Consider the following 12202-nt stretch of genomic DNA (forward strand, 5'->3'; position numbering starts at 1 on the left):
TTGATGATCTCAACAAAAGCTTGCCCAACTTCCTTCCTTTATTTTTGATTTGTGGTTAATGAAAATGACCCTTGGCACTAATAAATGTTATTTTGCCATTGAACGTTTTATTTTCATAGTTGTGTTCAGCTCTTATTCAGTTATGTGTTTAAACAGTATGATCATTGAAAATTGTTGAAAAAAAGTAGTGATTGGTCTGGTGCCTTGGAGACAGTAGCAGCTCAAGACTCTAGGTGGTGCCATATTCAAAGCGATATATTTGGTGCACGTAGTCAATGCCCTGAGGAAACAGAAATGGTTTCACTCGATGCATTCATTACAACCTGTCGAAGAATGGATTTTTGGGCTTGAATTATGCTTCACTATCATTACTGAGGTGAATGCAAAATTGGAATTAAACTGTTGAATTAGACCCATTAGTCTATAGCTCTGCACAAGCCTACTTACCCGCATCTACAGAGATCTTTCACTTGTGGCTATTTCTATATAGGCAGATAGGTGGCAGAGTTGGTTCAGTGTTTTAAAAAAAGGTGATGCAATATGTTTGAAAGTAAGTGTGAGGTAACTCTTTCGAGTACAAACCTGTTTCCATCTGTTTCAGATGAAGTTACATTGTTTCATAGTTTGCCATTGTGAGATTTGAACTCTTGATCTTGGGGTTACAAACCCAGTACCATTACCACTTGGCTATTTAGGCCAAGCAGTAAGTGTGAGGTAGGTAAAGTGACCTGAAATAGAGCTTAATTGGAGTAGAGATCAGCAAGATTTTGGGTGCACATGTTTGATGAGGATTTTGCATCTAACTATAATCTTCCAAAAACCTCTTGATTCGTGAACCATTCTTTCAGATTGGAACATTTCACATGCCATTCCATTATTTAAGAAAGGTGAGAGAGAAAAACTAGAGAATTATAGACCAGTTAGCTTAATATCTCTTGAAAAATGACTAGAGTCTATAATTAAGGATAGGGTAACTGAAATCCTTGAAAACATTCAGCTGATCAGAGAGTGTCAGTGCGGGTTTGTAAAAAGTAGGTCATGCCTGATGAAATTATTCTATTTTTGGAAAAAGATGACTGAAGTAATGGACAGGGGAATGTCAATAGATGCCATTGATATAGATTTCCAAAAGGCACTTGATAAAGTCCGTCATAAAAGACTGTTAGCTTAAGGTGAAGCTCATTGAATTGAAGGCGACCTATTAACCCAGTTAGAAAATTGGTTGAGCAGCAGGACATCGAGATTAGGGATAAAGAGCAGATACTGTAATTGGCAGAATGTGACTAGTGGTGTCCTGCATGGATCCATGTTTGGGCCTTAACTATTCATATTGATTAATGCTAACTTAGATGATGGGATAGAAAGCTCCAAATCCAAATTTCCCAATGGCAGAAAGAAAGGGGGCATTGTAGATAGAAGCCTAAAATTACAAAACAATACAGATAGATTAAGTGAATCGATCATTAAAATGTCATGAACAAGCACAGAAAATAATCAAAAAGTTTAACGGAATGCTTGCCTATATGTCTAGAGGTCTTGAATACAGCAGGCAAAAGTCATGCTTCAGCTATTCAAAGCCTTGGTTAGGCCACACATGGAGTACATAGGACTTAGGAGCAGGAGTAGGCCACTTGGCCCTTCAAGCCTGCTCTACCATTCGATACGCTCATGGCTGATCTGGTTGTGGTCTCATCTGCACTTTCCCGTCTGCCCCCCCCCCCCATAATCCTTGACTCTCTTGTCTATAAAAAATCTAATTCAGCAGTGAATAAATTCAATGACCAGCCTCCACTGCTTTCTAGGGAAGAGAATTCCACAGACTAACGACTCTCAGAGAAAAAAATTCTCCTCACCAACTCTTAAAAGGGTGACTGCTTATTCTTAAACTGTGTCCTCTACTTCTAGTCTCTCTCATGAGGGAAACATCTCCTCAGTATCCACCTTGTCCAGTCCCCTCAGAATGTTTCAATAAGATCACCTCTCATTCTTCTAAACTCCAATGGGTAGAGGCCCAACTTGTTCAGCCTTTCTTCATAAGACAACCCCTTCATCTTCAGGAATGAGTTGAGTGAACTTCCTGAGGACTGCCTCTAATGCAATTATACCCTTTTTCAAATAAGACCACCAAAATTGTACACAGTACTCCATATGTGGTCTCACCATGGCCCTGTACAGCTGCATTGAAACTTCTCTACTTTTATATTCCATTCCATTAATAAACACCAACATTCCGTTTACCTTCCTAACCACTTGCATTACTTGCGTACTAACCTTTTGTGATTTACTCGCTCTATTTAAATAATATTCTGCTTTTCTATTCTTCCTGGCAAAGTGGACAAGTTCACATTTTCCCACAATATACTCCATCTGCCAAACTTTTGCCCACTCACTTAATCTATCCATATTCCTTAGTAGACTCTTTACCGTCTCTTGACAATTTGCTTTCCCACCTGTCTTGGTGTAATTGGCAAATTTAGCTACCGTACATTCCGTCCATTCATCCAAGTCGTTGATATAGATTGTAAATAGTTGAGGCCCCAGCACTGATCCCTGTGGCACTCCACAAGTTACAGCATGCCAACCCAAAAAAGAAAGAAGTATAGTGAGCATTTCTTAGGAAGGATATAATGGCCTTGAAGGGAGAGCACTGTAGACTTACCAAAATGATTCCTGGTCTCTCATGATTAAGCCACAAGGAGAAATTACGCAAACTATGATTGTGTTGCCTGGAATTTAGAAGGGGTGTTTTGATCAAAGTCTTCAAGATGTTAAGGAGAAGAGATAGGGTAGATAAAGAGAAACTATTTTCACTGGTTGGGAAGACATGGGGCATAGGTTTGGCCCTCATTTTTAGACTTTTGGGAGTGGAATTTGGAAAATTCAGAAACACTTCTATACACACACAGATTGGTAAAGTTTGAAACTCTCTTCTGCAAATGGCAATTGATGCTATATCAACTGTTAATTTCAAAACTGAGATTGATAAATCTTTGCTATGTAAAGTTATTAAGGATTATGGGGCAAATACAAGTGTATGGAGATACGTTGAAGATCAACAATGATCTCACTGTACTGCAGAACAGGCTTGAGGGACTAAATGGCCTAGTTCTGTTCCTATGCCCTTACATGCAAAGGTCATTACCAGCATCCTTAGTTTTGTATCTGAAGAAAAAGAATACAAAACCAAAGAAGTGATATTGAACTTGTTTAGCGTCATAATTAGGTTGCCGTTAGCATATTTTGTCTCGTTTTGGATGCCTTTTTGCAGGAAGATTAGAAAATCAACAGAAGTTGCACTCTTGTAGATTCACTAGGACATGACCAATGGTGAAGGGTTACAGTTCTGAAAAGGAAATTGAGAGTTACAGCTGTTTTTTTTTTTATAAAGATGAGATTATGAAAAGCTGTGATGAGGTAAATGAAATCATAGAACGGTTACAGCACAGAAGGAGGCCATTCAGCCTGTTATGCCTGTGCCAACTCTCTAAGTATTGCTCAGCAAGTCCCATTCCCCTGCTTTTTCCACTGCAATTTTTTTCTTTTCAGACGATTCTCTAATTCCCTTCAGCAAACCACAATTGAACCTCCCTTTGCCACACTCTCAGGCAGTGCAATCCAGATCCTAACCACGCACTGCAAAAAAAAAGAAAACATTTCCTTCATGTTGCCCTTTATGTCTAAAATATTTTATTCCTGTGGCATATTGTTTCCATTTCCAATGGTCAGCAAGATAATAATGAAGAGTAACCAATTTAAGTTTTAAAAAATAGTATTAAATAGCTCTTTAAAAGCAGGAGTATGGGGAGAAAGGTAAGATTAGATTACCTGGCTCATGTGGAGAAAAATATCGGCACTGGTCAGACTGATCCCTGATGTTTAGATCATTGGCTGTGGCTGTAGGTTCTGCAGCTAGCCGCCCTTTACTGAACTGTGATCAATTTAACATTTTGCTCTCTTTTTAGATCCGTGGCTTTTTGTCGAGGTTTGACAATGTCCTTCCAGCAAGTTTAGCATTTGACAAGTGCACAGCATGCTCACCAGTGGTAAGTTTCTTCAGACTTAGACTTACAGAGAAAAAGTTTCAGAACAACAAAAGCTTAGTTTAAAATGTTTAGTTTCTGCAAAACTCCTTACAATCGTTTTATAAATATATGTTTCTAACTTTGAAACCAGCTCGTATGTTTTGGAATTCTCCTTTGATATTGTCACTGTAATATTTTTGTTATAGGCTGCAGGAGGACAGGGTTTCACAGTTTTGTAAAAAGTAGTTTTTTTTCATATTGTTAATTTTTCTTCCCAGTTTCTTAGTCCCTCCCAGAGCACCATATTCAGGTTGAGTGACTGAGACTCCTCCCAGGTCACTATAACCGATCGCCAAAGTGCTGTGCTGCTGTATCATTTATATAAAGCTGTTACTTAATGCCACATTAAAACATTAGTTGCATTTTATTTTTGTAGGCGATTGTCCAGAGAGTAATGTGCTTTATTCCAGTCTTTGTTGTAAATTGGCCATTTGCACTACATCAGCCCGTTTGAATGATTAATACTTTGTGCAATTGTAAACATTTATACTTGCTGCAGAGCAATATTTTAAAATAGATTTTGTTATTTGGGAAAAATGGGGCACATTCACAGCCTAGATGGAATGAGCAGGTTTAAAATGTTACCTTCTATTTGTATGTTTCAGTGAAACAATAGTTTTTATTTTAAATTTCATTTCATTGATTATATTTTCTTTTATAAGCCCCCTTTATCAGCAAATGTGCTCCAATAAATGCAGGGCTCAGGTTTTTTTTCTCTCCCATTGCCATTCTTTGGCAGATCTGGGATGGTTGGGCAGAGGTGAAAAGCTACTTGATATTTCACTGCAACCCTGCCTCTGTAGCTGCAGCAACAAACTACCCAGTGCCTTCAGCAATCTATCGAGCTCAGTAAATAAACTCTGTTAAAGCTGGGCCCCTGATCTCTCCTCTTTAATAGAGGATGGATGTGAGCTGGACCTTGAGTTAGCTGATTCCTTTTCCTCCTAAGCCACCTATACCTGCTTCTGTTCACTAGTTGCCATGTCTTGCTTCTCTCAAAGTCGCTATCCACATTCCTGTGTAATAGATATTATAGAAATGGTGCTTGGAAGAGTAAGAATGAATAATCACATCTTCACCTGGGCTTTCTATGTCCAACACCATGGAGCTCCATTCTGAATCACTTGACAGACCTAGGGAGAGAGAAGTGGGACAAAGGTTAAAATGTAATTTTGGTGGCGGTGGCATGTTAGGTCCAGTTCCCTTCACTGGCAGAAGAAGTTGACGTTCACTCTTGTGTTCACAGCAAGTGAAGGAATGATCATGAAAAGCCAAGTGAGGAAAAGGCCAGGCTCCCAGCTTTCCCATCTTCTGCTTCCTCCATATTGTACATGCTACGGATTCCATGGGCTATATCTTTGAAAGGGATGAAAGCATGCAGCCTCTCTCCCTCTCAGGCATTGTGCTTCTCCAGGAGGAGTAGAAGGGGTAAATAATGGACATTGACACAGGAGTACGAACCTTGTCAGAAAACCAAAGCGTTCTGTTGCTTCCTTGACTGCTTGGAAGATGTATTAAGCAAGCTCCTGAGAGTGGTTTTCTCCCCATGACCTGTAAATGAGAACTGCTGGCCTTTGAGACCTGCAGCATTAATTTCCTACCCCTTTATTGATCAGCCACCAATCCCAGGCATTACACACACCTGCAATTCAGCCAACCTATGCAAATGAAGCTGAACCCTGAAATTGATCCAGGTTCACTGCTTGTTGCTATCCGCATTACTATTCATGCTGCATCCAGATGCTTACAATTCAAAGACAGTGTACATAAGTCACCACATCTGGGTCTAAACATGAATCCATGCTGTATTAAACAGAGCATTTAGCAGCTGAGCCAACGGGGTACTCCAATTGAAGTTTATCCAAATGTGGACTTTAGCAAGTGTGATTGAATTCATATTTTTTAGCTGAGACACACAACTATATGGTACTGATTATAATTAACATTGGCGTGCTGTACAGGTTGTAAAAATTCCAGAAACTAAGACCAAATAAGCTCTGGGAAAAAAAAGTGTTGGGTTAAATGTCAGACTGAGGCACAATGTTTAGTTCTCAGAATTGTTAAATCCATAGAATCTGTGTCAGATGTGATTTCAAATTGTGAGTTTGCCCAAACTATAAACTTAATTCATCTGATTTTGGACCACAAGATGCTCCTTGTTTGGAGTGACTATAACAGAAACTCACTTGATCAATCAAGATGAAAGAGGCTTTGTGAAAATGGATCTATTTTATAATCCATTACTGAACTCATTCACCACCTGAATGCTTTAAGCTAATAAAATAGCCACATGCATCTCGCTAATTCTGCACTCCTCTAATTCTGGCCTCTTGAGCACCCTGGTTTTAATTGCTCTCCACCTTTGGTGGCCGCATCTTCAGTTGCCTAGGCCCTAAACTCTGGAATTCCCTCCCCGGACCTCTTTGTCTCTTTATTTTGTTTTCTCCATTTAAGACACTCTTTAAAACCTACCTGTTTGACCAAGCTTCTGGTTATCTGACCTAATATCCCTTTATGTGGCTCAGGTTTATATTCTGATTTAGTGTGCTCCTGTGAAGTGCTTTGGGATGTTTTATTGCGTTAAAGCTGCTCCATTCATCTAAGTTGTTGTTGTAAGTGTACTTGTATAAAATCTGCCAACTTGCTTCAGTAACCTGCTGTCTTTTAATCATGTCTTTGTAGTTTAGTATGTAACACAGAAAATTACTCATTTAAAAAAAAATACTTGATAGGCCTTTCAGTGGGATGCCACAGCCTGTGCTGTACGCAGCCAACTTTCACCAACTAAACTCACTTAAAGAATGGCAACAAAAACAAAAATTGCTGGAAAAACTCAGCAGGTCTGACAGCATCTGCGGAGAGGAACACAGTTAACGTTTCGAGTCCGTATGACTCTTCATCAGAACGGCAATAAAGAATGGCAATTTGGATGTTATACTAGAAGGTTGCTGGTGCCCTTGGAATGATAACCAAACATGATTCATCACCTTCAGGACGTGCCATGGAATAAAATGGACCAAGAAAATAAGCCTTCCTTAGCCAGCAATGCAGCGTTTTCTGTTGCATATTCAGCATTTTGTGTACGTCGTTTTACTGAGCAACTTGATTGATAATTCTGGATCTCTAGTTTTACCTTAAGTGTGGGAGCTAGCTCATTCTCACTCTCTGGGTGTCAGTGGTCCCACTCCAGCCTCTGTCAGAGGTTGAGAGTTGAAGCCCCATTCCAGGGACTTGACTACATAATCATGGCTGACACTCTAATAAAGCACTGAGGGAGGGCTCCAGTGCACTGGTGAAATTTATAGCATTTCTGTGATTATTTAATACAGGCAGGTTTTCATGTGGTGAGTTTCAGGCAGGTGCATTTGGCGGGAGGCTGCTGGGGGAGGTTTCATGAGTGCGAAACATACTTGCTGGTCTAAGTTTGCAACCAGGATACTTTAATTTCCAGGCTTCATCTGTGTGTTGCGGGTTAGCTGTCCAGCCACAACAGGCAGGTAGTAAAAGCCTGGCTGGTGGACAGGAGAGGAAGTTTGGATAACTGGAGGTTGTTGACCAGCACTAAGGGAAGTTAATAGGAGGGCTTGGGGAATAAGGGAGACCATGACCTCTCTTGTGGAGCACAGAAGGACATTCATTCCTACTGCCTCTGCCTCACAAAAGAAAGTTTTACTCTTACTTTGGATGAGGGTCCCTTCTGTCTGCAGACCTAATTCAGTCCAGTGGGAAAGCCAAAGCAACTTCCCCAGTCAGGCTCCAGTTAAATCATGATTCGGGTTTTTTGACATAATAGGAGCCTGATTTATATAAACACATGAGGCCACCCCCTTGTTTTAGGCATGCGCTTCATCTGTCTACGTTAACTCAACAGATTGAAATAGGAAATGACATGAAAGGATCAAGGTTCAAGTGGATGAGTTACCCACTTGTTTTTTGCAGCCCAGCAGCCTGATTTTTGCTGAGCAAGTAGGATTAAAATCAACCCTAGTGTAGCAGCTAACAAGACTTATTGGTTAGATCTCCTCTATGCCTCTAAGAATAAGGATATGAGCAAACTTCAAAAGGAAATGGGAAAGTTGATTTGCACTGTCCTTGATTGTGATTTTTGCCAATTAGGTCTATGAATTACTGTTATCAGGAGGATGGAGGGAAAAGTGTTATATTAAAATCAGTATGTTGTATAAATTCCTAATTTATTCATTTATAGAATCTTAAAACTGTGAAATTCATTAGCTCCCTCAGCCTTTCTCTTTTACTAAATTTTTCAGGCTTTAAAACATTGGGATCACTTGATTACTACTTACTAATTCAAACTGGCTAATGTTGCTACATTAATGGACTGTTTTATGTTGGATTCTCAATTAAACAAAACTTTCTGCTAACAACATCTTACCATTGATCCATTTGAAAATTTAATCTATTGCTCGAAAAAGCACAGATGAAACTGGGCTTGTACAAATGAATAACAAGCCTGATGAGTACAAATATTGTCATGAGATATGTTTAGTTTGAATGGTAGAACTGGCAACTTGTCTTTAGCTTGATTGATCAACTGTCAAAGAATCAGAAACAGCCTTCACTAAATTCGATATTCTTTTACAATAAAATGAGACCTGATTTTTGTCCAGACAAATATCTAAACATGTGAAGAAATTGAAATGACTATCATTAAATTATTTGAATTAGTGATATGTTTGTAGTTCAGCTTGAAGAGTTATTTCATCATTTTGAGATAGAGAATATCAGAGTCACAAATGAAGTAGACATTTGGGCATCTAAAGCAATGAAAGACTATTGCTTCACTTGTAGATTGCAACTTTCCTTAATATTTCACTCTCCTGCATCTTCCTCACTTTTGTCAATTGAAATTCAATCTTCTAAAAGGAACCTACCTTTTTGTAAACCCACCTTCCTGATGCATTATGAATCTGGCCCTGTAGATGGATGCCATTAATAGCCTAATGAATCACTGCAAGGACTAGTGTTTATGTTTAGCTTATACATCATACATGGTGATGGAATATGCATCCAATTCAGAACAGATGGCAACCTCTTCAACCTGAGATGACTGAAATCTTCAACTAGGGTATCGGAGATGATATATGAATTGCGGTTTGCTGATGACTGTGCCTGCATCTCACACTGTGAGCATGGCCTTCAAATGTTACAGAATACAGTTAGAGAGTAGGGTCCATGTCTCTGTTTGACACTATTAACTATGCATTTTGAGAGCCAAATTTAGAAATGGTAGACACGTTGAACAATCCATCTCAAAATAAATATTTCCCACTAAGGGTTTCACCCAGACAATAAAACAGCAACTCTGTGTATTTGATATTCAAAGCTTGAATATTTAATACATTTGTATTGACAAGACTGTAAGCATTTGAGGAAGCATTGTGCATGAGGTTTCAGAAGATTGTTAGCTGATACAGCAGGGAAACAAACAGATGGCTAGAAGTTCTGTCGAAGGGTCATGAGGACTCGAAACGTCAACTCTTTTCTTCTCCGCCGATGCTGCCAGACCTGCTGAGTTTTTCCAGGTAATTCTGTTTTTGTTTTGGATTTCCAGCATCCGCAGTTTTTTTGTTTTTATATATATATATATATAGATGGCTAGAAGTACTGGGTTGGCGAGTTTTGGAGCAGGCTGCTCTCTTCTGTTGCTATAGTTTTGCTGGTTCTCCTCTACAAAGGTTTTTAATATTTATATTCCAACGTTGTGCGTTCTCCTATTTATTTTATTAATTTGTCAATCTTGTAATTTTTTGCAGGTCCTTGATCACTTTGAAAAAGATGGTTTTCAGTTCCTAGCTAATGTATTCAACTCCTCTCATTCTTTCCTGGAAGATCTTACTGGACTGACTCTTCTGCATCAAGAGACACAGGCTGCTGAGGTAATTGCTTTGGCCATCTTGTCCTTGATGTACTCCTTCCTTATGTGGAGAACCATATTTTTTCTGGATCATTTTGGTAAATTACATAATTCAGAATTACAAGCAAAAGGTTTCAATTTGCATTAATACTGTTAAGTGTTTTTTCTGCTGATAGGTTTTTGATTTTTCCTAAAGTTGCACACTACTTGAGAACAGCTTTAACTTTCAACCAGAAGAACCTATTTTTATAATATATTCCAAGATAAGAATTTCTTTAGTGTTTATGTTTAGAAAACTTTAATTTGACATTCATAAAGATAGAAGTTGAAGATCAGGTCATTGTGACATCTCTTACACCAGGTGGAACTTGTGATACTATTGCATATTATTGCATAAAGGCAGAGTAGGCAAGATTTTGTTTGGGATTAGCATTTTATTAACTGGCACAGCAAAACACTTAGAGCATCTGACTTTGCAATTTGCCATGTTATTAAATTAAAGTTAATTTACTAAGTGAGTTGTCTTTAATGAGCATGCCAACCTATGTGGATCAATGTCCAGAACCCTCTTGATAGAAAGAGAAAATATTTTGAGATATTGACTGCCTACTTTTGTGGCAGTAGCCGAGAGAGAGAGCGTGCGTTGAATAAATTATGCAGAGGCCCTGCAACAGTGTGCCTCACCAAGTGTGATGAGGGGGAGGAAACTGTCTATTTGGATCTGTCAGCCTGTGTCTGTGTGTATGATGTAGTGAGAAGAGTATGTGTCTGGAGAGGGAAAGAGGAGAAATGTGAATGGAGAAGGAGAACAATAAACTGCAGATGGATAATTGAGGCCATGGGAAAGAGTGCAAATTGAGGACATGCATGGGTTGAAGGTGAAGAAAGGCTTCCAAGGTTTGGAAAGCAAGTTGGGAGTCTTGGACTAAAGAGACTGAGTATGGGTGGAGAGAAATGGGGACAGTGCGAAAGGGCTTAATGATACAGTGGCAGAGTGGAGACCACAGGTTAAATGTATTTAGAGTCAGCTTGTCTCCTGTGTTACTGTTTGGCTTCATGTAATAAGTAACATCATCTTCTTTAAAAGATTTTTGCTTGCAAGTTAGAACTGCTCACTAAGCTAGGCTGACTTTCTACTCTCTGAGCCACATCTGGTTTTAATTGAGTCTTAGAGGAACAATTTATGTATTTTAGACAAATGTTAGAGACTGGTTTACAGCTTCATCAAGTTTCAGAAGACTGGTATAACTTGATCTGTGTCATACATCACTGGGGCCAGTGTAAGACTTTTGGGAAACAGCTCCTTCTGTAACACAATGTCACAATAGCTGTTGCAAAATCCATAATGTGATAGAATTGCTAAATACCTGGTAAAATTTTAGTAAAGCTGTTTTACATCATGTATTTCCATACCCATATGTGTACATAGATCCATACATCACATGTTTCCATACATGTGCATACTTGATGTGCATGCTTATTTTAGACAGGTGGGCGATGAACATAATGCCAGAAAAAGTTTCAACTTTTGTGTCTTTTACCAACCTTTAAAAAACTACTGCCAGTTTACAGCTTACAGCAGACGATAAACCTCAGACAAGCAGAATCAGCAGAAACTCACCTTTCCAAGCTGGGGGCTTGGCTAGTTTTATAGGCGGGGACTGTTTCGGGCAAAGGGACTGTAGAACAAACGTAAAAGATGGTGGACAATCAAATGTAAAGTAGTAATGGATGCAACTCACTAATACTTGAAATTTCATGATATTTTGAGCCTTTTGATTTGATTCTGCCCGGAATAAACTGTTAGCTTGGCAGAAATCATGCAGAAAATCTTTGCTCAATGCTTTTAAATCTGTTGCTATCTTGATGTTCCTTACTCTTGTTCCACTTACTACAAGCAGAAATTAACTACTTTTGCCAAGGTGTATTGAAGTCAATTGCACTTTCTTGATTTTTAACCAATGATATGGCCATGTGAACATTGCTATGCATCAGTTGTGTTGACTAGTGGAAACAATGGACCATATTTTGCAGTTGCAGGGCAGCAAGCAGTTGGACTTGCCCTTTCCCGTTTATAATGATGACACTTTGTGCTGTGGTTGCTGTAAGTACATGCAGATAATGTCACAGTGAGGGGGAAACCAGGCATCTGGGTTTTGAAGAGGCAACTATTTAATTCCATAAGCAGTCAAATTGAAGGATTGTAACATTAACAGCATGAAAACTGCAAAGGAAGTGAAATCAA

At 39.0% G+C, this 12202-nt stretch overlaps 1 protein-coding gene across 4 annotated transcripts in view; it reads left to right on the top strand.

The window, feature by feature from the left end:
• The window catches only part of atg7 (ATG7 autophagy related 7 homolog (S. cerevisiae)), a 136650-nt gene that overhangs the window by 56964 nt on the left and 67484 nt on the right, over positions 1-12202 (top strand). For all 4 annotated transcript variants that reach the window (XR_005943560.1, XM_041191926.1, XM_041191925.1 and 1 more), the window contains 2 exons: positions 3963-4043; positions 9857-9979. Coding sequence is in view for 3 of the 4 variants with exons in the window: in XM_041191926.1 (XP_041047860.1) it covers positions 3963-4043; positions 9857-9979 (204 nt within the window). In the remaining variant the exon portion in view is untranslated. The remainder of the gene's footprint in view (positions 1-3962; positions 4044-9856; positions 9980-12202) is intronic.

The sequence above is a fragment of the Carcharodon carcharias genome, chromosome 7 (genome assembly GCF_017639515.1).
Source record: "Carcharodon carcharias isolate sCarCar2 chromosome 7, sCarCar2.pri, whole genome shotgun sequence".
Lineage (NCBI taxonomy): Eukaryota > Metazoa > Chordata > Chondrichthyes > Lamniformes > Lamnidae > Carcharodon > Carcharodon carcharias.